The sequence below is a fragment of the Chiloscyllium plagiosum genome, unplaced genomic scaffold (assembly GCF_037043375.1).
Source record: "Chiloscyllium plagiosum isolate Xiang-an unplaced genomic scaffold, Cpla_swu_hap1 HiC_scaffold_47, whole genome shotgun sequence".
NCBI lineage: Eukaryota > Metazoa > Chordata > Chondrichthyes > Orectolobiformes > Hemiscylliidae > Chiloscyllium > Chiloscyllium plagiosum.
In genome coordinates, this window is record NW_028270185.1 from 13,116,853 (window position 1) to 13,143,563 (window position 26,711).

The 26,711-nt window shown below is 44.0% G+C and overlaps 2 protein-coding genes across 2 annotated transcripts in view; both read right to left on the bottom strand.

Annotated features, from left to right (window-relative positions):
• Nucleotides 1-6,246, bottom strand: part of LOC122542842 (transforming growth factor beta-3 proprotein-like) — a 46,641-nt gene extending 40,395 nt beyond the window's left edge. Inside the window, exon 1 of the mRNA XM_043680932.2 lies at nucleotides 5,054-6,246. Within this exon, the coding sequence (XP_043536867.2) occupies nucleotides 5,054-5,423 (370 nt within the window). The 5' untranslated portion in view covers nucleotides 5,424-6,246. The remainder of the gene's footprint in view (nucleotides 1-5,053) is intronic.
• Nucleotides 6,247-11,300: 5,054 nt separating this feature from the next.
• Nucleotides 11,301-25,911, bottom strand: b9d2 (B9 domain containing 2). The gene is made up of 4 exons (XM_043680933.2): nucleotides 25,698-25,911; nucleotides 23,887-23,978; nucleotides 21,888-22,013; nucleotides 11,301-17,220 (listed from the first exon to the last, which is right to left on the bottom strand). The coding sequence occupies exons 2-4, from the start codon at nucleotides 23,972-23,974 to the stop codon at nucleotides 16,907-16,909; spliced, it is 528 nt and encodes a 175-aa protein (XP_043536868.1). The 5' UTR covers nucleotides 23,975-23,978; nucleotides 25,698-25,911; the 3' UTR covers nucleotides 11,301-16,906.
• Between the last annotated feature and the right edge of the window lie 800 nt (nucleotides 25,912-26,711).

A 26,711-nucleotide genomic window follows, 5' to 3' on the forward strand; every position in this document is an offset into this window, starting at 1 on the left:
GCAGATTCCCCGAATTGCCAAATTACGGGCCAGGTCTGAAATGGCTCTGCCACCCTTATCTGACCATTCAGCACAGAGATGCCAAGGGCAGTGGGAAAAGATAGTCTCATCCTACCCACTGAATGTATTCATGCCAAACACCCAGAATTTTTCACCATCAGCATTTCACAGATGTGACTAAGTGCAATCCTTCCTGTTTCCAAACAACTAGCTCCTCCTAATATGCTTCTGCGTCCTGTTTCATCCCTCACTAACCAATAAAACACAGCAAAGGGCTCAGCCAATCCAAGTTCTGGGAGAATGGATTGCACTCCCAATGGAGTAGTCAAGATTTTCGATGCATTAAACAGGAAGCTAAAGCAATACTCACTGGAGAAATGAATAGCATATGCTGATGGGGTCAGATGATGAGGGGCGTAGAGGAAGCTCCTCAGGAGCAAAAACATTGGTGTGAACCTGATAGGTAGAATGGCTAATTTCTCAGCTATAATTTGTAAATGTGTTTCATTTCTCTCACCAATCACTGGAGATGTGGAAGTACCTCAGTCTAAAAACAGATTTGATCAATGAAATGCCTAGGAGTCATTTAAAACACTCGATTTAGTGCAGGAGAGTTGTGTCACTCTCTGAACCATAAGAAGGAGCTTCATCTTGAGTGGTGGGCAGGATGTACTATGATAAGGCTGCTTTATAAATGCAAGTTCTTGTTGCTGTTAGAAAAAGACCAGTTCAATTTTCCCTAACATTTTATATGCAAAAGGAAATAGAGACTTGCATTAATACAGCACCTTTCAGAACCACAGGATGTTCCAAAATACTTTACAGGCAGTAAAGGACTTATGTAGTCTTAACTCAGCATCTAATTTGGACACAACAAACTCCCACAAACTGTAATAACTGTAATATAATAATGGCAGTATTTATTAAAGGGTAAATATTGCTTAGTATTCCAGGGGAGAACCTCCCCTCTGCTCTTATTCTAAATGGCCCCTCGGGTCTTTTACATTCTCCCAAAGGGCAGACTGGGATTCCATTTAATGCCTCATCCAAAAGATGACACCTCTGACAGGATTAGCCTCGACTTCTGTTCTCAAGTGGGACATAATCTCACAGATTTTCAGGACTAGAGTAGATAGGTGATCGACGGACATGATGGGCTAAAGAGCTTCTTTCTCTGCTGTAAAACTCAATGACTCTCTGGTCCTTGGCTAAGGGTCATTGCTGAGTCACAGCTGATACTTAACATCTGGCACCAAAATTCTGGGCAATTACTTAAGTTGTTTGAGAATTCCCAGTGGAGTGATACTGGAAGTTGAAACTGGCAACTGAACACTCACAGCAGAAACTGCAGGTGCATGTCTCGGGAATTACTGATAATGTGAATGCCTCAGGCTCATTGCCAGTACCACAGATCCAGAAAAAAACCCCAACCTGTCAAATCATATCACCTTTTTGCAAGCGGTGGTTGGATGTTTTAAAATGGTTTTAAGCCCTGGGCTCAAACAAATATTGATCCCTGCAGATTTCGAACAACACTGCTAATTCCGATAGGATTCAGTCTGATTGCAAATTGGTAGGGAAATGGTGGCACAGTGGTAATGTTGCTGGACTAATAATCTAAAGTCCATTCCACCCCCAGCAAATTCTCCGGGAGAAATGTTGGTTTAAATCCTGCCAAGGTAGCTGGTGTCAAAGGAGGAGAAAGTGAGGACTGCAGATGCTGGAGATCACAGTCGAGAGTGTGGTGCTGGAAAAGCACAGCAGGTCAGGCAGCATCTGAGGAGCAGGAGAATTGACGTTTCGGGCATAAGCGCTTCATCAGGAATGAGGCTTCTGGGCTGGGGGAGGGAGGCTGAGAGATAAATGGGAAGGTGGTGCAGTAGGGGGAAGGTGGCTGAGATTGCAATAGGTAGATGGTGGAGGGTTGGAGAGGAGGGTGGAGCAGATAGAAGGGAGGTCAAGAGTTGGAAGTGTCGAGTTGGAGGCTTGGAACTGGGATAAGGTGGGAGAAGGTAAAATGAGGAAACTGGTGAAATTCACATGAATCCCGTGTGGTTGCAAGGTTCCAAGGTGAAAGATGAGGTGTTCTTCCTCCTAGCATCTGGTAGTTAGGGTTCAGCAATCGAGGAGGCCCAGCACCTGCATGTCCTTGTTGGAGTGGGAGGGGGAGTTGAAGTGTTCAGCCAGAGGGATGTGGGGTTAGTTGGTGCTGGTGTCCTGGAGATGTTCTTGGAAATGATCCGCACGTTGGCGTCCTGTCTCTCCAGTGTAGAGGAGATGGTATTAGTGGACGTACAGGTAAATTTCTGTCGGATGTGGAAGGATCCTTTGGGGCCTTGGACAGAGGTGAGGTGGGAGCGCAGGTTTTACACTTCCTGCGGTGGCAAGGGAAGGTGCCTGGAATGGGGTGAGGGCTGGTGGGGGGCATGGATCTGACAAGGGAGTTGTGGAGGGAATGGTCCCTCCGAAACACTGATAGGAGTGGTGAGGGAAATATGGCCCTGGTAGTGGGATCTGTTTGTAGTTGGCAGAAGATGATGCAACGGAGGTTGGTGGGATGGAAGGTGAGGACCAGGGGGGGTTTCTGTCCTTGTTGCATTGGGAGGGGTGAGGTTCAAGAGGGGTGAGGTGCGGGAAGTGGAGGAAATGTGCTGGAGGGCATCATCAATCACATGGGAGGGGAAACTGTGGTCTTCTGGGATTTGCTATAGTGGAATTGGTCATCCTGGGAACAGATGTAGCGGAGATGGGGGAATTGGGAATAAGGGATGGCATTTTTACAGGAGGCAGGATAGGAGGAGGTATAGTCCAGGTAGCTGTGGGAGTCTGTGGGTTTGCAGTAGATGTTCGTGGTTAATCAATTGCCAGAGATGGAGATGGAGAGGTCCAGGAAGGGGAGGGAGGTGTCCAAGATGGTCCAGGTGAATTTGAGGTCAGGGTGAAAGGTGTTAGTGAAGTTGAGGAACTGTTCAACCTCCTTGTGGGAGCATAAGGTAATGCCGATACAGTCACTGATGTAGCGGTGAAAAAGGTGAGGGATGGTGCCAGTGTAGTTGCGAAGATGGATTGTTCCATGTACCCGAAAAAGAGGCAGGCATAGCTGGGGCCCATGTGGGTGCCCATGGCTACCCCTTTGGTTTGGAGGAAGTCGGAAGATTAAAAGGAGAAGTTGTTAAGGGTGAGGACCATTTCAGTCAGGAGGATGAGGGTGTTGGTGGAAGGGTACTGGTTTGGACAGCGTGAAAGGAAGAAATTCATCATGGCAGATAGATGTGTAGAGGGACTGGATGTCCATTGTGAAGATAAGGTGTAGGGGGCTGGGGAAATGAAAGTCTTGGTGAAGGACATAGGTGGTGTCCCAAACATAGGTGGGGAGTTCCTGGACTAAGGTGGACAGGACAATGTCAAAGTAGGCAGAGATGAGTTCAGTGGGACAGGAGCAGGCTGAGACAATGAGTCGACTGGGGAAATCAGGTTTGTGAACCTTTGTTAGGAGGTAGAATTGGGCGATGTGAGGTTCGCGGACGATGAGGTTGGAGGCTTTGGATGGGGGATCTCCAGAGGTGATGAAGTTGTGGATGATCTGGGAGGTGATGGTTTGGTGATGGGAGGTGAGGTCGTGGTCGAGGAGGCAGTAGGAGGAGGTGTCTGTGCTTCAGCAGTGTAGAGGTCAGTGCGCCAAACTGCCACAGCGCCTCCCTTGTCTGTTCAGCATTTGAGCCTGCTCTGCCATTCTGTATGATCCTGGTTGATCCAACTTAGTCCCCTTCTCCTGCTTATTTCACTCCCTTGAGCCCTAAAAATTTCCTTCTTGAAAATATTCAATGTTTTGGCTTCAACTGCTTTCTGTGGCACTGAATTCCATGGTTTCACCACTCTCAGGGCGAAGAAATTTCTGACATTTAAATTCAATGCATAAATTCTGGAATATAAAGCTAGCCAGTGGCAATTTTATAACCATTGTTGATTGTCATAAAGACTCATCTGATTCACTAATGCCCTTCAGGGAAGGCGATCTGCTGTCCTAACCTGGCCTGATCTACATGTGACTCCAGATCAACAGTATTGTGGTTGACTCATAATAGCCCACTGAAATGTCTAAACAAACTACTTTGTTCAAAAGCAATTTGGGACCGGCAACAAATTCTGGTTTTACCAGCAAAACTCATACCATTTTTTTTAAGAAAGGGATTTGTATTATTCTAAAGGAGAATATGCCCTCTGTTTCTGAAGCTGTAAACCTGCAGTCCCAGTCAGTTATGTAGCGGATGGGAGTTTAGGGGGGCTGGGTCGCTCAAGGACAATGCCTTTAACAGCCGTGGACAGCTTTCCATTTGGAGTATGTGAAAATTAATGTTCCTTTTCTGGGATCTGAAGTCGGACTGAACCTCTGTTCGAGAGGTCTGAGGCGGGCAATGGTGGGAAGAGTAGCTGATTTCGGCGAGAGGTGGGGGGTAGGGGAAGAGAGGGAATTGCCAGAGTCATGGAGGGGGTGGGACGGCGTAATAGAAAGCTGAACTGAGAGGAAAAGGATGGGTGTGGAAGGGACGGGGGAAGAAGAGTGTCACCCACCGTCCCCTCCCCGGAATCGCTTGCTGCGAAATGCGTCTGGGTTGGAGATAGAGGGATCGGGCTGCGATGCCTCCTGTAGTCGAATAAACGACCGCCATTCGCGCCTGGGGCCGGCGTAAGGAAATGGGGAGGGGGGTGTTGGTCCCGAGCGTGTGGGATGAGCCCTGTTACCTGTGGCACACGCTCCCAATCTTTCCCCGGGTACCTGTAGCCTTTTACATGCATCATTGTGGTCTCCCAATCCCAAATCAAAAACACACCGCGGATGCTGAAATGGGCGCGGGGTTGGAAACGGACGTCAGAAAATACTTGAAATACTCAGCAGGCAGTTGGAGAGAATGGAGTTCAAGATGCGCTATTGCCAGATCTGAATATTCCCAGCATTGTTTTTTCTCTCTGAACTCGGTCTGGTATTTGCCAAGGAGTAGGCGCTAATGTAGATTCTAAGGATGTTGGAATGCTGTGGTTAAGGGGCACTTACCTTGACCTCCTCGGCTTCCTGAGTTGACCTCCAAAGTGTCAAAGCGGTGCACCTCTTTGGCATAATAGTCTGACTGAGTCGCAGTGGTTACCTGCTGCTGCTCCTTGACCAGGTCACCCAGGAGCTCCTTGGTGCTGTTGTACAGAACCATGACCTCGTTGGTCACTGTCACTTGCTCGGCCTTGGGAGGACTGGACATTTTGAGTTTGCTGAGGATCTGGCCCCGGATAGCTTCGATTCTCTTCTTCCGGATCTGCTCTATGTCGATGGTCTTGCAAGTGGAGAGGGAGAGCGCGACGGGCAGAATGTCCCACAGAAGGAGCAGGTTGAGAAGAACCCGGAGCTGCATCTTTTTTGTTCTGGAGCTCATCCGTTGAACTTGGCAGCAGAAAGTGTCAAACTTCCTATAGTTTTATGAACAAATATAATTTCTCAGTGAAACCTTGGGGCTTGCTCAGAATTGACCAGTTACGTTTATAACGGCAGTTCAAGGGGAAAGAAATAATTGATGCAGTCCAAAAACAAGTTCAAACTAGAGCAGCAAATCAGATCTTCATTAATTGCTTCCAGGATGAAATGAGGAACAGGCTTCAAACTCGCTGAAATAGAGATGGCTTATAACCAGTACCTTCCGATCTCATCCCAAGCAATTCAGGCAAATGCAACTTTGTTGCTGTTTTGATTTACTTTGAGACGCACTTGAGATATACAAAAAAAGGGATACTTTCTTTTCTACCTTCTTTCAATGTTGCCTCGGCGTTTTGTTAGTTTAAAAAACACACACACACACCCGAGAGGTCACAGACTGGTGCCGGGGACTCGAAACTGTTGTGGGCAAGAAGTTGAGACTTTATAAAGCCTTACGGGTCTGTAACTCCTCCCAGGAAATAGGTGTGGTGTAACAGCTGTGGTTGACTTAGAACGTCTCTATTTCAGAATATTTGTAAATTATTTCCTTCAACGGTACAGAAGCAATAATGTTGTTTTTTAAAAAAAACACAATCTTCCGGACAGCTAGTCGAAAAGACTGATCTGTTTTCTGATAGAAGATCTGAACTCTTCTCTCCCTCCTCGGATGCTTGCCTGATCTGCTCAGTCAGTAGATATGTCCCGTAACAGTGATGCGTCTCCAGTCCACACACTCTGCAACCTACAAGGGTGTTCAGGCAGCTCCTAAATCTGCAATGGACCCGGGACTAAGCTGGACTCAAAACAGGCCCCTCAGATCAGAGAAGGGAGGGCAGGAAGCGACTCAGCACTGCTGAGCCCAGCAGTCTCTCTCTACACAAATGACTGTATTTCCTTTACTTTTTAGCAACTTTAACGACTGCCCAGTGCTACATGTTAACAGTCAGTGAACATTCAACATTGCTGCTGCGCCTTTCACAAGCTCAGGACGATCGACAACTAATTAAGTTCTTATTTTTGAGGTGCAGCCACCCCCGGTGTAATATAGGTAACGCGGTTGTCGATTTGTGCACAGCAAGCTCCCACAAACAGCAGTAAGAGTGAGCAGATGATCTGTTTTGAGCTATTGGCCTAAAAAAACTAGGAGAACGTTCTTGCTGCTTCCTGAGAACATGCCATGGGATATTTTACATCACCTGAGATGGCAGATAAATCCTTGATTATTATATCTCACCCTCTGAGCCCCTTGTGCAGTGTGGAGAGTGCACCCCATTGAGACTTGTTCTTTATATGAGACATTAAAATCAATGAAATCACTTCTGCATTGTACTCCCATGCTGTACTTGGCCTGGGAGCATTTGGGGAACATTGTAGAGAGCTTTCATCTATATCTAACCCCATGCTGTCCCTGACCATTGAGTGTTTGTTGGGGACAATATAGATGAAACTTTACCTTCAGTTTAAGAGAGGAGTGGGTGCTTTATTCTGTATCTAACCCCATACTGTCCCTGTCCTGGGAGTGTTGAATGGAGATCATATTAGAGCAAGCTTTGCTCCTCATACTGTAACTGTCCTAACAATTGTGAATGAGTTCACCCTCACCCACACTGACTTCACAGAAAATGGGTCAGAGTTTGTAGAATCAGGAAACCTCAGTCGTCCACTCTGAACAGAAGTGAAAATCACCGCCCCAAAACAGGCTTATATTCATCCCTTGAACAACATTGGATTAGAGTAGCCAGTCACTCACAGCCTAATGCGGTTTAAGGGATCTTCCTGTGGGTAACAAATGCCTCCATAACTACTCCCACCCCCACCAGATGGTTCAAAATATGCCACTGTCTATTGCATGCATCAGAAGACGTCAAGATTCACATACTCCCGCTCCTGCTTTCCCCCCATTTCTCCACGATATTCTTGAATGTTCCAGGAAGGTTGCTGTAATGAGGAGCTCTGGCTGCCGGTAAGCTGCTGATCCAACTCAGAGATTCACTTGTGGTTTTTGAACAGACACGGAACAAATTCAGAAGCAGGAGGTGCCTCCCAATTAATGCTCCCAAATTATTTTGAAACTCCTGACTCCTCACGTAATGAGGGGCTTTCCAACATCACCCATTTCATTATCACAGACTATTTCTGCCACTTTCAACTCAACTCCTGTATGTCTGCTACTGGTTTCACTTATGAACTGAACCAACACTAGCAATATATTTTTCAAACAAATTTACTCTGCAAAATAATGGAGTGGCAGAGTGGATAGCATTTCAGTGTTGGACCGGGGTATCAATATTAAACACTCCCAGGACAGGTACAGAATGGGATTAGACACATAGATGACAAATTAGATAACAAATGACAATGATGTAGTAGTAATGTCATTGGGTTAGCATCAGATGCAGCTAATCTGTCTAATGTTCTGGGATCATGGGTTCAATTCCCACAATGGAGGATGGTGAAATTTGAACTTAAATAAATGTGGAATAAATTGCTTAATGGCAATCATGAAATAAATGTTGATTGCTGTTAAAATCTCATCCATAGGGAAAGAAATTTTCCATTCTTATCTGGTTTGGCCTATATGCAACTCCAGATCCACAGGAATATGGTTGACTCTTAATTATCCTTTGGACTTGACAATAAATGCCAGCCTAGCTAGGTACGCCCACATCACACGAATAAGTCAAAACAAATCATTGCTGGAATTTTGCAGTTTAAGTGTCAGCTGACTGAGCAGAAGACTATTAAAGGACCAGGATCTCACACCACAGATTAAGGACTTGGTGTATTGGGTAGCAGTAGCATCCACTCTCTATATGTTTTAAACAACTTGGCCTTGGCAGAGCCCACCAGTGGCACTTTCACAGGTCTCTCCAAATACACCTTTCTCAGTATTGAGGCACCAATCAGGAAAGAATCAGCATCATTAGGTATTCTTAGGTCTGACACCATGGCTCCCAAAGCAACAAATCCACTCAAAATTTGCTCTTGGAAGGAAACTCTCTGGAGGACAGCAGAAACACTTCAGGGACATGCTCAAAGGTTCCCTGAGGAGGACAAATATCCCCTCTTACTCACAAGAGACCCTAGCTTGTGAATGAATGAAATGGAGAAGGTTCAACTGGGATGATCACAAAGACTTCATCAGGAACGGCAGAAGTGAAATGACTCCAAATGACTCACCTACCTGACTATATGTAGCAGAGTCTGCAGATCTCACGTTGGATTTAGCACCCATCTCAGAACCCAATCAACCAGACTGGAAGCAAGGCATCCTTGATCCCATGGGCATGGACCTGTCTGCCACATATCTGTCCTCCTCACCCTATAAAATACCAGTTTAGGTCATAGTGCCCTTACTATGCAGCGTATTCAATTAATAGACTAGTGCAATCCTTGCACTTGCTGTCTGTGGACAGTATTTTGTTCATGTTGAAGAAAAACACATTCAGCTTTCAATCTTATGTTTCGTGTTTGCAACAGGACTGGGAGTCCCAACACTGACTGTGTGTTTGACAGGACTGAGTGACCTGACACTGATTGTGTCTAGTAGGATTGAGTGTCCCAGCATTGACTACCGTGTGTGAGACAGGACTGGGGGTACAATTCTGACCACATATGTGACATAGTATTGGGTGTCCCACTGACTGTATGTGTATAAGGCTGAGTGTCCCAGCATTGACTGTTCGTGTGTAATAGAGAACTGATTGTTCCCACACTGATGGCGTGTGTGTGTGAATGTATGAAAAACAGGTCTAAATGGCACAGCACTAGCTATGCGTGTAAAAAGGACTGAGTGTCACAGCACTGTTTGTGGGTGTGTTTAAAAAAAACAGGACTGAGTGTCATAGCACTGACCATCTATGTAGCATCCGGAAAGTGAATATCAAACTATCAGTAAAAACTTATTTTCTTCAAGAGTACACATTAATTAAATACAAACAAATAAAGGGAAAAGGTTGTATGTTGTTAATCATAATGAATCAAGGGCTTCAAGATACATTCTATGTACGAGAGGGATCGGCTTGCTTAGAAAGTTAACATACAGGAGGGATTGGCTTGGCTGGTTCAGTGACCTTGCAGTACATTGTTTCGTGGTTCCTTTTCCGTTGTCAATTGATTTGCTGTTGATAAATGTGATTAATGTCCATGGTCTACTTTGGAAACCATACAGCAACATCAAACGCTCTCAAGGGCAGCAATAGCTCAGGGTTAGATATAGAGTAAATCTCCCTTTACACTGTCCTCATTAAACACTCTCTCGGCAGCAGCAGCACTGGGTTAGGTACAGGCTAAAGTACTCTCTACTCTTTTAAACTCAAAGTAAACTGATAGTAAAGCTCCCTCAAAAGTGTTGGCCTCAAATACTCCCAAGACAGGCACAGCACAGAGTAAAAGTTGTTCAACATTTTTAAATGAAAAGTAAACCTCCCTCCTCACCGTCACCATCACCCATTCCCAGGACTGGTGAGCCCGGGGTCAGGTCAGTACAGGGCTAGATACAGAGTAGAGCTCCCTCTACTCTTTTAAACCATCAAACATTCAGAGGATAGGGACTGCATGGGATTAGATTTGGAATAAAGAGTCCTCTACTCTTTTTAACTGAAAGCAAAGCTCCTTCAACACTGTCCTTATCAAATACTCAGTAAACTTTCAAAGGAAAATTTCCACGACATCGTCTCCATCAAACATACCCAGGATAGGGTCAGTGCATGTTCAGATGCGGTTCCAGAAATTTATCTCAACCTCAGAAAAGTATCTTCTGATGTGCAAGTGAAGCAATTTTTCATTTCTTTAACTTACCATCCTCCAATTCTTCAACTTCTAGTCCATTTTAGAGGTTCATTAGATTAGTTTTAGAGATGGAAAGATTGACCTTTGAGGAGAAATTGAGCAGTTTAGGTCTGTACTTGCCAGGGTTTAGAAGAATGTGAGGAGATATAATTGAGGTGTATAAGGTGCTTAAAGGGATTGACAAAGTAAGTGCAGAATGATGTTTCCTCTTGTAGGAATATCTTGAACAAGACGTCATATTTTTCCGCTAAGGGATGGCAGATTTAAAACAGGAATTACTTCTCTCAAAGTGTCATGAATGTCCGGAATTCACTACCACAAAGCATGGTAGATACGGAATTGTGAATAAATTTGATGAGGAAATATACAGATGTTTAATTAGTTACAGGTTAAAGGGTTATGGGAGAGGGCAGGAAAATGGAGTTGAGGCCAAGATGAGCTCAGCCATTATCATATTAATTGGGGAAGCAGGCTCAAGAGGCTGAAATTGTCTACTCCTGCACCTAGACCTAATGATCTTAATAGAGTCATGTGGATAGAAATAAGGGCAACTAAATTCTGTTGCAGACCAACAGCAACTGAAAAGTGAGTATCAATTGCACCAGACTCATCAGAAGTTTGTAATTAAACAGCAAGAAGCTTTTTTTTATTAGATTACTTACAGTGTGGAAACAGGCCCTTCGGGCCAGCAAGTCCACACCAATCCGCCGAAGCGCAACCCGCCCAGACCCATTCCCCTACATTTACTCCTTCACCTAACACTACGGGCAATTTAGCATGGCCAATTCACCTAACCTGCACATTTTTGGACTGTGGGAGGAAACCAGAGCACCTGGAGGAAACCCACGCAGACACGGGGAGAATGTGTAAACTCCACACAGTCAGTCGCCTGAGGCGGGAATTGAACCTGGGTCTCTGGCGCTGTGAGGCAGCAGTGCTAACCACTGTGCCGCCCGTCATCAATTTTGCTCATCAGTCTACACTGAAATGGAATATCACCCTGTTATTCAAAAAGGCCATGAGTCTTTGGAAACACAATATGGAGATGCCCTCTGTCCTCATTTTATTTTCCAAACCATATTAACAAATGTTACATTATTTTGCCTAGAGACAAGCATCATTTGGAACATACAGTCAGCAGCATTTCAAGCCTTTATAACCGGTGCTTTGGATTGAATGTTCAACTTGTAGCATCGGCATTTGAGTAAATCTGACTCCAGAGGCATAGGCCATTGCCCACAGAATTACCAAACCTTACCCAGTCTACAATCTAGGCTGACTCCTTGAAAACTAATTTTTCCCCATATTACCAGTAGATCAACTCAGGCATTATTCACAGGTAACAGTATATCCTGTGACTCACCACATAACAAATGGAGGTGTTAACAAGTAAACTGGGAGTGTTACTTGAGAGATTGTGACAGTGACAGGAAGCGTGAGACAATACAGGAAGGAGCGTGTGCAATATACAATATTTTTAATATATTATAGATAGCTGGAGAAAATCAAGTCGTGTAAGAAGGCCAAGCACGCAAGGCAGCAACAAGGGCATGAAATGAGCAAAAGACAGAATGCTTGAATCAGCCGTTAGCTATTTGCATTTCATGCTCTTAATATTGACAAATGCCCCTTGGCATTTCACAAAAGCATAATCAGTCAGATATCTTCTGACAGTCCCTTCATACGAGGAAGAGGCATGCTACAGAGTGCAGCCTACAATAAGCATTTACAGTAGAGTCTTTTAACGTGAGGTTGTTTTTACACAGAGGCTACAACACGATTATGACTAACCAGGAAACTCTCCAGAGGTAAAAACAATGACTGCAGATGCTGGAAACCAGATTCTGGATTAGTGGTGCTGGAAGAGCACAGCAGTTCAGGCAGCATCCAAGGAGCAGTGAAATCGACGTTTTGGGCAAAAGTCCTTCATCAGGAATAAAGGCAGAGAGCCTGAAGCGTGGAGAGATAAGCTAGAGGAGGGTGGGGGTGGGGAGAAATCTGCCATTAATGCATCAGAACAATTTGCAGCTTGTTAACCAATCTGTTTGGCCCCAACTAGAACATACTTTCCGAGGGCACCAAGTCCTGGAGTGGGACTCGATTCTTACATCTCTGGCACAGAGTTGGGGTCCTTACCCACTGCACCATAAGAGGTCTAGTCCAATAAACTGACAGTAAGCTAAAGGGGGAGATATTAGGACAAGTGATCATGAGCTTAGTCAGAGAGGTGGGATTTAAGGAGCCCTTCAAATGTGGAAAGTGAGGTGGAATTTCTAAGGCCGTATTATTAGTTAGATGCCACCAAACATAGGTTTGAAAAATCTGAAAAAACCATGCAACTCAAGTTCAACACAGGACACAAGAACCAGCATCAACTTATTAGAAGGAGCGGGTGGAGAATGCATGAATTGAGAGGAATGGCTGGAATCATTGTAAACATTTTCCAAAAACAGTAATCAGAAAGCCAGCAGCTAAAACTGTAGATACTCCAGAGCAAAACTTAGTTCTGCATGCTCTAAACAGCCATCCATTTCGAGATTTTCCCCAGTGTGATCATTGCATTCCCACATGTTTGGCTAAAACAAGTGCTAACTTCAGGGGAGCTGCAAGGTATACAGCTGCTATATGTAACCCGTGCACCACCTACAGTTTGTGCTGTTAAAATGCTGGGAACCAAATACTAGAACATAAGAGAGCAGTAGACCATTTGACTGCCAAGCTTGCTTCCCCATTCAATACAATCGGGCTGATATTGTCTTCAATTTCACATTCCCGTTATATTATCCATGCATGGCATGTGGGTATTGCTTGATAGGTCAGCATTTCTTGTCCACTACAATTTGCCCCAGAGAGGTTGGCAATGAATCACATTCCAGTTTGTGTAGCTTATTGACACCTACAGTGCAGTTAAAGAGAGTATTGCAGTATTTTGATCCAGAGTCAGTGAAGAACAGCAATTACATTTACAAATTATTATGGTACGTAGCTTAGAGGGGAACTTGTAGGTGCTTGTGTTCCCTTGTATCAGCTGCCCTTCTAAAACGGCATTAAGTGCAGGTTTGGAAGGTATCGTTGAAGGATCCTCAAAAGGGATCCTTAGAGAGAACAAAAATCTCACCATTCCATAAATAATGACATCCTCAGCTTAGGTCTACCTTCCCCCCCTCTCCCCATATCCCTTGGTTCCATGAGAGGCCAAAGATTCACAACCCTCTGAATGAAGGAATTTCTCCTCACCTCAGTGCTAAAGAGAACAGTCTCTCAGTGCATACTCTGTTGAGACCCATCAGAATTTGAAACAGAGACTAGACTGACCAGAATCTGAGATAAAATGCAACTCCATGATATAGAGAAACCTTTCCACATGACTCTAACACGAGGCAAGGGTACATTTACAGCAATGGCTGTGGGACGGCACAATGGCTCAGTGGTTAACACTACTGCCTCACAACCCCAGTGACCTGGATTTGATTCCAGCCTTGGACTATTGTCTGTAAGGAGTTTGCACATTCTCCCCACGTCTGCATGGGTTTCCTCCAGGTGCTCTAGTTGGCTCCCAAAGTCCAAGATATGCAGGTTAGGTGGACTGGCCATGCTAAATTGCCTATGTTAACCATGGATGTGCAGGCCAGGTAGGTTAGCTAAGGGAAATACAGGGTTATAGGGATGGGGTAGGATGCTCTTTGGAGGTTCAGTGTCGACTTGATGGACTGAAGAGCCTGCTTCCTACTGTAAGGATTCTATGAAAAATAGAGGGCAAGAACAGTAATAGCTCAAAGTGGGCTACAAACAGAAATACAACATTCCAACAGCAACTATGTTTCAAAAAGTTACTTCATTGATTTGTTTCTCTTGTAACTTGTATAAGAGGTACATTATTACCACTGCAAAGAGTGCAAATACAGACGGGTAAGTGCAGGTCGCTTTCTGCATGCAGTATTTGGAAACGGCATGTTATAGAAAGGGGCTAAAATCCACTGATTTGTGGTGTGTGACTGCCCCCTTGTGTGCCATTGGACTTCCTGCATCAAAATCGCAGGGAGTAAAACAAAGGACTTGGTTTTTCTAGATATTTTACTAATTAGCCCATTCAGAAATGTTACTAAAGCAGGGGTGACACTTGAACCCAGGGCTCCTAGCTCAGAAGTAGAGACACAGTGACTGCACCACAAGAACCCCAGCAGGACTTGCATTTCTATTGTGCTTTTTGTAAATCACTATGTCCCAAAGAGCTTTACAGCTAATAAAGTACTTTAGAAGTATAGTCACTGTTGTAATGTAGGAAATACTGCAGTCAATATGCACACAAGCTCCCACAAACAGTAGTATAATAATGATGAGATATTTTGGTTTTGGGATGTTGATTGAGGAATAACTATTTGCCATGACATTGGAGGTAACCCCCAGCTCCTCTTTGAAATAATGCCTTGGGATCTTTTACATCCTTTTGGCTTAACATCTCATTCAAAATATGGCACCTGTAACAGTACAGCAGTATGGCACTGGATTATCAGTACAGATTTTGGCTCTGAAGAACTGGATTGGTGAACGCACCTAACAGGTGATTGCTAAACAAATCCGGCAGAATTAAAAACAGGGAGAGGTGTAAAGTGGGCTGCTGAGTTGCTATCACACAGAGTCAAGTTCTCCCAGAACAGGTGTAACTCAAGTTTGATGAACATTCAAACTCCTACACAGACTAAAATTCACCTGGAGTATTGCAATAATCCTTGAGTAGGGATATAATTGCACTGGGAGCAGTTCAGAGATGATTCACTAGATTGTCTTATTTTTAATTTGTGGAATGTGGGCACCATAGACTGGGTAACATTTATTTCCCTTTCCCCATTGCTCTTGTGAAGAGAGATTGGGCAGTTTAGGCCTATATTTAAAAGAATGAGAGGTCTAATTGAGATATACCAGATGCTAAAGGGAAGTAGATATGGAGAGGATTTTTTCTCATGAGTCTAGAATGAGAGGACATAATTTTCAGGATAAGGGGTAACAGATTTATAACATAGAAGAGAAGAAATTACTTCTCTCAAAGGGTTGTCAGTCTGTGAAATTCACTACCCCAAGATGCTGGATATTGAATACATTTAAGGAGGAAATAGAAAGATTTTAAATTAGTAATGGGTTGAAGGGTTATGGGAAGCGGGCACAAAAGTGGAATTAAAGCTGAAGTGAGATCAACTGACAGAGCCAGAGGGATTGAATTACCTACACCTGGTCTTAGTTCTTATGTTCTGTACACAATATTCTGCTATTAGCACAACTTGTTGTATCTTTGAGACTTTCCATTTCAAAAATGAGGACACTAATTGATCTTGCATTAAAGAGGTAATTTCACACAACACACCTACCACTAAGCAGGAACTATTGTCAAACTTCCTACCATGTTTACTTATTACCAGCAGAGTGAAGCTTCCAAATCATCAGTCTGAACCATGTTCAAAAAGGGACAGCAGATTTAAGAAATTAATTTTTCAATAAGTTTTAAAAATTAATCGATTGATTTATTGGCTTGAGTTATATAAAATGCACATTGCTCTTTCAATAAGTTAGTTTTGCAGTCGAAGCAGAATAATACATTTCTGTTCAGAAAAGCTTTATAGTATCATGTAATCAAAGATAATTAATCAGCTTCCTAAGACACATATGGAGACTTATTTGGGTGTTAGTTTGGAACGGCAATAGTCAGTCATTTTACATCAGTTCCATATTTACTCCCCATTGCAATCCATTCCATAGATGCTGACACTTACTGGGCTACAGTTCCTGAAGGTGCTGGCTCTCACTGGAGGACAGTTCCTGAAGGGGCTGACTCTCATTGGGATACAGTTCACAAAGGGGCTGGCTCTCACGGGGAGACAGTTACTGAAGGGGCTGGCTCTCATTGGGATGTTAATCCTGAAGGGATTGACTCTCACTAGGATGAATAATCCTGAAGAAGCTGACTCTCACTGGGGGACAGTTTCTGAATGATGTCAGAATAATGAATAACTAAATAATTTGACCAAAGAAGGATTCAAACCCACAACCTCTTACCCATTCCACTGTCTTTGCTTGGACATTCTTCAAGTAGAGACGATTGCCAGTAATCCCGAAAAGAACTGTTAGCCCCCATCCCCACACTAAACCCCCTAACCCAGTGGTAACCATACCACACAAGCTATGGTCCCTCTCAATATCAGCAATCAAACACAGGTTCTGCATGGAGCTTGACATTCCAGTCTGCATAGCTGACAAATGGCCATCTCTGCTTTCATAAAATCACAGGATTAAGACTTCACCATCACTGTCCACATTTTAAAAGTGACATCTTCCAAATATATAAACTTGATGTGCTGCAGCACGAAGTGTATCCAATGGGAAAAACACCAACACAATGTTACCATGCAAGTCAGTCATCAGGTTGGAATGATAACCGACATCAAGCCCACATTGGGAAGATATACAGACAATTCCTGTTTATAAATGCAGGGAGAAAAGACTAAGCTGGAGCCTGACAAATATGTGCAACAGGAATTCTGCATGCAGTCCAAGGTGACAGAAACTTCTGGAAGGCATGAGGAAAGAGGTGGAAAAAGTCAGAGAGAGGACTGAAGATCACCAGTCACCGTTCACCACGAAGTCTGTCCCTTGACAATCCATTCAGTACTCCACACCATACTGGTCAAAATTACGGAGAATGATGCTGAGCTGGAGGTGGACCTTGCCCATGGCCATGGTTTGGAGTCGATAGCGATCAGCCCCGGTGTAAATGAGGTCACTATGTTTCAGCTGGGGACCGCCGCCCACAAACATCTGGGAGAGCTGTTCCTGCCAGGTGCCCAGGGGCCGCCAGGTGACGCACTGGATATCGTGAGTACCTGGGCTGCTGGGGATGTGGCAGAAACCATAGCCACACAGCTCGTTCCTGCCAAATGAATCCTGGTGCCAGACCTGCATGTACAGTTTGGGCCAGCCTGGTGCAAAAGATAGGGACAGAATGAGTTTGATTTGCTGGTTGGAGGCAAGAATTATTAATACTGCTGTGAAGGCATGACTTCCCCTTCTTCCTTTCCCGATTTACAAAGATACAAGCCAAATGTACTGGACACCCTTTGTACCCACAGTCAGGAAACCATTCCGCCACGATTAGGAGAATCGCATTCAATCACATATGATGTAGGAGCAAGACGGGGCTATTTGGACCTCAAACCTGCCTCATCTTTCAGTAAGATCATGACTAATATTCTATTTTCCCACCCAAACCCTAAATCTGTCAGGTCTTCGAGTGCCCAAAATTCTATCATTTCTGTCCCAAATACACTGATGAACCAAGGTGCCACAATCCTCGGCCAAAGAGAAATGCCAAGGAGTTCAAACCTCCAAGAGTGGAAATATCTCATCTCAGTCCAAAATGGCTAACCCTCAATCTAAGACCATGACCCGTAGTTCTAAACTCATCACAGTAGGGAAAAAATTGGCTTCTTGGATGCGGTCCTAGAGTTTTAGATGTTCCAATGAGATAATTTCTCATTTCTCTAAATTCCAGAGAACACAGGGCCAATCTACCTGACATTTCAGCAGAGAATGTGGAGGATGGTGATCAGCAGCAGGCCCAGGCTGATTTTTCAACCCTGGGCACTGAAGTCAACTGCAGCAGGTCCAACTGACAAAATGGGTGACCCACACACACAAGAAGATCAGACCTTGAGAGTCACGAATCCTCTGGGCCTGGGTGGCTCAGTTACTTGCTAAAAAAAAACTACACAGACACCAGCAGAACCAGATTTTCAAAAAGTGATGATATTGGAAACAAACAAAAATGGAGACACCATACTGAAAGTAGGGTGTGGGAATGACGGACCTTACAAAGCTGAAGCTGAAACGTAGAATGCCAGACACACTCAGTACATTATGCAGCATCTAAAAGAGACACTGCCATTTTGGACACGACCTTTGCAGTACCAGACGCTTGCACCTCATCAGGATATCAACTTGAACAGAACAGATGAGACAATAGTACAGTGGTAATGGCACTGGATAATAAAGGTCTGGGATCAGGGGTTCAAATCCCAACACTGCACTGGTTTAGTTTAAACTCTGTTAACAAATCTGGAATATAAAATAATTGTCTCAATCTTGATTGCTGATTCTTTCAAAAACAAAATACTCAGGGCTGGTGAAGTTTCAATTCAATTAATACAATCTGGAATTTCAACATACTGAACATTAATTTTAGAGATGACTATTATTGAATGTTGTAAAAGCCCATCCAGTTCATTCATGTCCTTTAGGGAAGTAAATCTTTCAGTATGGTGGTAACCAGTAGAAATCAAGCGCCATTTTTCTGAGAATTGTCAGAAAAGTTAAATACGAACTGTTAAATATCAAATTAACCTGCCTTTTAAACCTAGATTGACAGAAAGCATGAAATCAAGTTTTCAAGTCAAGAAGTTCTTAACAAGAATTCCTATTTATTTTAAATAAAGAAATTATTGTTACAGGTAAACAGGTCAACAAATAATTTTATTAGATTAGATTACCTTCAGTGTGGAAACAGGCCCTTCGGCCCAACAAGTCCACCCAGACTCATTCCCCTACATTCACCCCTCCACCTAAATTCACCCCTTCACCAAACACTACGGGCAATTTAGCATGGCCAATGCACCTAACCTGCACATTTTTGGACTGTGGGAAGAAACCGGAGCACCCGGAGGAAACTCACGCAGACACGGGGAGAATGTGCAAACTCCACACAGTCATCTGAAGGGGGAATTGAACCCGGGTCTCTGGTGCTGTGAGGCAGCTGTGCTAATCACTGTGCCAATTTTATCAGTTAAAACTCTAAAACACTTACAAACCTCATCCCAGACAAAAAAAAAAGTTGTTATGGGTGGAGGGGAAAACTGAGAAGGCAGCTCAATAGTTCCTGTTCATGAGATTTATTCAGATTTTCCTTTTGGCCTGTCAGGACTTGCTACTCCTTGACCTCTTCTTCAGGTACTTGCAGGCACAGAGCAACTGGTTCACAATTTACAAAGTTTCTGACTTCGAGTTCAAAGCATAAGCTTACAGCAACTTGTGGGGCAAGATAAACTGACTTTCTTCAGGCTTTAGGCTTTTTTTAAACTACAGGGACAAGGACATTTCCATCCTTCCAGAGGTCTGAGGCTTCTGGCTATCTCATTCACATCCACAAGCTATTCAGCTTCCTGGAAGCCAGTCACACAATTTTTGGTGGGTAGAAGGCCTTTGTCATCGATTTTAAAAATGTTGGTTTCAGTTCTTTCATGTTCATTCTAAAAGGTGAGAGATTTAACAAACAATCCATGTCTTTTTCAATGTATAATTTTAGTTTCATCACACTGTAAACTTTTGCTATAAATTCTGTGTCTTACGATCTTATACTCCACAACCACCTGAAGGAGCATAGCTCCGAAAGCTAGTGCTGCCAAATAAACCTGTTGGACTATAAACTGATGTTGTGTGATTTTTAACCTTGTACACCCCAGTCCGACAACGGCATCTCCAAATCATGTTTGTCATCTGATCACCACTGCACAAACCAATCAGCTACTTGCTGCCAGATGAACCTCATCCTATACACAACCAGTCGCCAGTTGATCTGCAACCTGATTCCCTCACTATTTGAGCAAACAACCATGTAAATAGCACATTCGGTATGTGCTTGTAGCTTGCTTTGAAAAGTACAGGAATTCTTTCCATAATTCTTGTTTTTTTTTTGTTTGAAATGATTGCCTTGCCAGTGATGCCCAATTCCCACGCTTTTTTATTTTAAAAAATGTGGGTCAGTAACCAAAGAACACTGTTCTTCAATCGCTGGCATAGAAGTTAAACAATAGAAAGAGGCTCTACTGTTTTAAAAAATGAGTTGCTGTCATCTGGAACTCAGCCTGGAAGGGTGGAGGTAAGTTCAACAATATGCAAAGAGAATCGGACGTCAGCCCTAAAAGGAAATGTATGCCAAACTATGAGGTAAGAGCAAGCAAAGTGGGACCAACTAACCAGCATTAACAAGATGGGTTGTATGGCCTCCTTTTCTACAGCAGCATTCCACAAGATACCCATCAATTTTGATTAATTTCCCCGCAGTTTTCCTTTTCAAACCACAGGCATTCCTTTTTTACCCAAGTAATTGTATCACCTCGATATAGTTACAAGAACAGACAAAGACCTAAACTTCAAAGTTCCAGACTCAGTGAAAGCCTCTCTTGTTATATGTTTCCTTTAATTAATATCCTTTCTGTGCTTTTGGAATTTGTAACCAAAAAAAGTGCCGATAATTACAAACTTTCTCTCAGGCAATCTGAACAAAGCACAAAAGCCCATTAACCTCCATTTAGTTATAGAAGGTGACAAGTTTAATTAGGTTTACAGTCCTGGCTCCTTTTCCTGCTGGCACCACTGAACCTGCAAAGGTTAAGAGACAAATCTTGAAGCAACATGATGAAGTCATTGCTGTTTCATAGTTAAAATTTGTCAATTAGTTATAATTTTTTTTAAAAGCACCAGTGTTCAGTCACTGAACATTGTTATGGTTGAGTAGATGTATCTTTTGACACTGAGGGAATCAAAGGGTATTAGGCTAAAACAAGAAACTGGAGCTGATGTGGTAGGTCAGCCATGAACTTAAGGAATAAAGTAAGATTCGAGGGGAAACATTGCTTACTCCTGCTCCTATTCAGGTTATTAATTTTCAGTGCAGAAATTCTGGCTCTTTTTACAACTAGACAGAAACAGAGAGGACCCAGAAGTGTGTGTGTGAGCAAAAGCGAGAGAGAGAAACACAACTTAACCAGCTCTTCAGCCACTGATTTCATACACGGTAAAACTTTACGTTGGCTGCAAGATAATCCCTGTCCTGATACCAAGTACCACTCATCCTTGACACGGTGCTAACACACACATTAAAGTTGGAAGGTTGAAGGTTCAAATCCCATTCCAGGAACAAAAGCACAGATAGTCTAGACTACAATAATCTAGGATGTCTGTAAAATAGACAGCAGGTATAGAACAAGGTCAACAAGTAGGATAATGCCAGGTAAAGAACCCCAGGTTACTCCCTGAAACAGGGATTTTATTTTTGGGTTTTTGGGATGTGAGCATCACTGGCAAGGTCAGCATCATTCCTGACTGCCCTTGGACTAAGCAGCTTGCTAAGCCTCTTATTTCTCATCTACATCATGCACCAATAACATCCAGCTCTAATCACCAGCACTTCTCTCAACTCCTCTATTACTGTTCAGTTCTCAGACTCTTTTTCTGACATCCTGTAAGGTAGCAGAAACTGGTTAAGCATTAGGAAAATTGAAGCCTGCTTCAAATTCTGATTCCCAGCTACTGGCAACAAAGACTAAATGAGATTGTTTGGCATTTGGTGTCTTACTTTACTGCAAGGTGAGTTTCTGGCCTCACCCCTGTGCTCCTTCACCTAATTTGGCTCCTAGTCAAACAATGTATTGAATTTAAAATTCTCAATTTTTTTTTCAAGTTCCTCCATGGCCTTGCCCCCCTCAATCGCTTTATCTTTAGAGGTGGTGATGGCATAGGAGCAATGTCACTGGACTAGTAACCCAGAGGAAGAAGTGTATAGCTTAATAAGACTAGAGCACATTGTAGTTACCTTGGAGACCTTTGGTCGCATAATGTACATCAATAGGATGTGACCAGTAGGCCATGTCCTGGATTACAGGGTTGTCCACTTGTGTTTGTCCTTCTCTTAAGCCAGAAAGTAGCTTCCAAGCACAGCCTGTAACCATGGGATGGGGGAAGAAAGGAGACAATAAATCCAGTAATCTGCTTTACAAAAGAAAAAGATGTTGGTTAATGAGAGAATTGGAATTACTTAACTTTTTTTTTGATCATTCATGGGATGTGGGTGCCACTGGCAAGGTTAACGTTTATTGCCCAACCCTAACTGCCCTTAAACTGAGTGGGTTGCCAAGCCACTTCGGAGGGCAGTTAAGAGTCAACCACATTGCTGTGGAGTCATGTGTAGGTCAGCCAAAGATGCAAATTTCCTTCCCTGAGACACTAGTGAACGAAACACAGAGTGCTGGAGAAACTCAGCAGGTCTGGCCACATCTGTAGAGGCAGAAGTGGAGTTAATATTTTGAGACTGGGATGACTCTTCTTTAGAACTAGTCCGAACCAACTGAGTTTTTACAACAATCCATGATGGATAATTGTCATGGCTACAATTACAGTAATCAGCATTATACTGATGATTTTTATATTCCAGATTCATTAAATGATTCAAGCTTCACAAACTGTCATGATAGAATTTCAAACAGAGTCCCCAAAGCGGTAGCCTGGGTCTATGGCATCTTAGCCCAGTGGCATTACCATACTGTGCAGATCTCTCCCTGCTGAACAAGAAAAGACCTTTAATTATCGTGGTAACCGACAATAACAGAATTGTAGACTAATCCTTCTAAATGATCTTGATGAGTTCGTCTAGAAAGCACCTGACTTGACACAATGAGAAACTGAGACAGTTCCGCTCAATTCCTAATGAAGCACTTATGCCCGAAACATCGACTGTCCTGCTCCTCGGATGCCGCCTGACCTGCTATACTTTTCCAGCACCACCCTTTTTCGACTCTGATTCTCCAGCATCTGCAGTCTTCACTTTCTCCTTATTGAAAAATTAAACAGGCTAGAGCTAATAAATCGCAAAACATAAAGCTAGCGTCAATAACAATCTCCATGACTACTATAACGCATGGTCATGTAAGTCCATTGGTTCACACTAATGTCCTTTACTGAACAAAATCATATTAAACCCACGGCTCCAACAGGAATCAAGCACAGCAAATCCCCAGCACCCCTGCTATGCCACCAAGACATGCAGCTGAAAATGTGTTGCTGGAACAGCGCAGCAGGTCAGGCGGCATCCAGGGAACAGGAGAATCGACGTTTCGGGCATAAGCCCTTCTTCAGGAATCCTGCAGGGAGGATGTCTTGCTGTAAGTTGTACAGGGCATGGTGAGGCCACGCCTTGGGTTTTCGGTGCAGTTTTGGTCTCCTAGTCTGAGGAAGGACATTCTGGTTATTGAGGGAGTCCAGCGAAGGTTCACCAGCCTGATTCCTGGGATGGCAGGGCTGACACCTGAGGAAAGACTGGATCAACTGGGCTTGTACTCACTGGGATTTAGAAGAATGAGATGGGATCTCACAGAAACATATAAAATCCTCACTTTCTCCACCACGACATGCAGTTTGGCAGGGAGATGCTAGCAATAGCAATGCCGAACCCGTAATCTAGAGCATCCCCATCTAGGACATGGTTTCAAATCCCATCACAGCAGCCGATGGAGTTTAAATTCCATTAATAAATTTGGAATGTAAAACTAATCATTAGTGATGGTGACTATGAAACGATCATCTATTAATAATCCATCTGGCCTACTTCTGTTTCCAGGCCAACAGCAATGTCATTAACTCTTAACTGCCCTCTAAAATGGCTCTAGCAAGTCACTCAGTCAAGGGCAATTAGGGATGGGATACAAACTGCTGGCCTTGACAATGACACCCCCATCTCATGAAAGGACAAGGTAAAAAATTAAATGCAGTACACTACGTTCTCCAACATCCTCCACACACCTAAGCAAGGGTCTTACCTGTCTGCAGCCCCCATTTACAAAACAGGCTTTTGTGCGGGAAACCACTTGCTCCAACAATCTGTCCGATAATATGCAGCTCAGCCATCTCCCTGCAAAGAAAGGATATCAAGCTATGAACAGGTTGCAAACTCAGCCAAGTGTAGCGCTGCAGAGAGCAATCAAACTCTTTGATATCACACATTACTTCCATTTTTCTGGCAACACAAACTATAAACAGATTTCGGGTAAAGCACCCAATGAACCAGAGAGTCATACCCTCAGATGAAACTATCAAAACATATTTTTAAACTTGCAAACTCTAAGAGATATTGGCGAGGGTTAACTCAAATAGACATTACTTGTCCTTTCATTCCTACTCAAAGGTTTTCAGGATAGGCAGGGTTTTGGAACTCTCAGTTCCTTATAAACGTCAAATATGCTATATAAAATATTTTGAATCTAATAGTTTCAAGGCAGGAAGCCATTTGTATGAGTGCCATCTCTTTCCAACACAATTTAGCTAATCCCATTTCCACACAGGTGTGCAAAACTTTTCAAATATTTATTCAATTCCAAAGCCCTGCGTGAATTTGCCTCCACCAAACTCTCAGGTAGTTCACTCCAGAGACTCTCTGTGTAAAAGAAAAGATTTTCTTCATGCTTCTTTTGATTCTTTGAAATGTTGTGAGTAGAGGCAATGTCATAAACTGATGTGTGGTTTAGATTAGATTAGATTAGATTAGATTACTTACAGTGTGGAAACAGGCCCTTCGGCCCAACAAGTCCACACCGCCCCGCCGAAGCGTAACCCACCCATACCCCTACATTTACCCCTTACCTAACACTCTGGGCAATTTAGCATGGCCAATTCACCTGACCTGCACATCTTTGGACAGTGGGAGGAAACCGGAGCACCCGGAGGAAACCCACGCAGACACGGGGAGAACGTGCAAACTCCACACAGTCAGTCGCCTGAGGCGGGAATTGAACCCGGGTCCCTGGTGCTGCGAGGCAGCAGTGCTGCCCACTGTGCCACCGTGCCACCCATACTTGTGCATCTGCATAAATAAGGTCAATAGAAATATCTGGACGGTCTGTTTCCTTGCTGTACATTTCTGACTCAGACTCTAACAAAATAGGAGAAGTAGGCCATTTGGCGTTTCATATTGCTCCCTTGTTCAATACGATCACGCCTATCATCCATCTTTGCAGCCTGTTCCTGTTTTCTTCCCATTACGCTTTAATCTCGTTACCCAATAATTATATCTAATAATCAATGCAATCAGTTCTGTGGAAGGGTCACTTATCATGAAACGTCAACACTGATTTCTCTCCACAGATACTATCAGCCCTGCCGTGTTTGTCCAGCAATTTCTATTTTAATAAATCAATGCAATTCACTGTTTCAGTGCTGTCCCTGTCCTGGGAGTATTTGATTGAAACTGAAACCTCAACACTGTGCCAAAGAATAGAGTCATAGAGATGTACAGCATGAAAACAGACCCTTCAGCCCAACCTGTCCATACCGACCAGATATCCCAAGCCAATCTAGTCCCACCAGCCAACCCATATCCCTCCAAAGTAAAGGTTGATGAACTCCGTATTTAGTCCCCGTGCTGTTATCCTGGGAGTGTCTGATGGGGATAGTGAGGGATGAAAACAAATGGAGAAACTCAGTAGGTCAACCAGCATCTGTCGACAGAAAAGTAGAATTAAGGTATCAAATCCAGCGATGTTTAAAGTTTCTTTATTTTAGTTATTCTGGTTGTTTTAAACAATCGCTCCAAGGTTTAGGCCCAGCATCATCCATGATTGACATGTTAACCCACCAATCGAAATGTATCCACCGGATGAATCATCCAATCAACATCAAGGGACAAAGATCAGCTGCTTTTCGCACGATATCCGTCAAATGTCCCGGGTCCTCTCCTCTTCCTTTTCCTCTTTGTCCCACACTCTCTTTTCCCCCGTCTCTATCTGTCTTCCTCTCTCATTCTCTCCAGCGATGTCTCCACCTCCGCCGCCATTGACGCTTCAAACCTTGGCAACCCAATATTGAGCTCGCTTATTGGCTGCAACGCTGCGGCTGTCAACCAATTGGTAACGGGCGGAGGGCGGGGTCAGGCCGACGCTGAGGCCCCGCCCACTCCCTGATCCCTGACGCTCTCTCCCTCCCCATTCCCTCTCCATCTCCCCATATTCTCCCACATTCCTCCCACATTCCTCCTCTCCCTCCCCATTCCCTCTCCACCTCCCCATATTCTCACACATTCCTCCCACATTCCTCCTCTCCCTCCCCATTCCACCTACACCTCCCAATATTCTCACACATTCCTCCTCTCCCTCCTCATTCCGCCTACACCTCCCCGTATTCTCCCACATTCCTCGTCTCCCTCCCCATTCCGCCTACACCTCCCCATATTCTCCCACATTCCTCCTCTCCCTCCCAATTCCGCTACACCTCCCCATATTCTCCCGCATTCCTCCTCTCTCTCCCCATTGCACCTCCACCTCCCCGTATTCTCCCACATTCCTCCTCTCCCTCCCCATTCCGCCTACACCTCCCCATATTCTCCCACATTCCTCCCACATTCCTCCTCTCTCTCCGCATTCCGCCGACACCTCCCCATATTCTCCCACATTCCTCCTCTGCCTCCTCATTCCGCCGACACCTCCCCATATTCTCCCACATTCCTCCTCTCCCTCCCCATTCCGCCTCCATCTCCCCATATTCTCACACATTCCTCCTCTCCCTTCCCATTCCGCCTACACCTCCCTGTATTCTCCCACATTCCTCCTCTCCCTCCTCATTCCGCTGACACCTCCCCATATTCCCCCACATT

What these genes read in the sequence shown, in the direction of transcription:
- b9d2 (XM_043680933.2), bottom strand. Translation starts at nt 23,974, where the DNA reads ATGGCTGAGCTGCATATTATCGGACAGATTGTTGGAGCAAGTGGTTTC. An exon ending in TAAATGGGGGCTGCAGACAG is followed by an intron (nt 22,014 to 23,886) that starts GTAAGACCCTTG and finishes CCATGGTTACAG; the next exon opens with GCTGTGCTTGGAAGCTACTT. An exon ending in TGCGACCAAAGGTCTCCAAG is followed by an intron (nt 17,221 to 21,887) that starts GTAACTACAATG and finishes CTTTTGCACCAG; the next exon opens with GCTGGCCCAAACTGTACATG.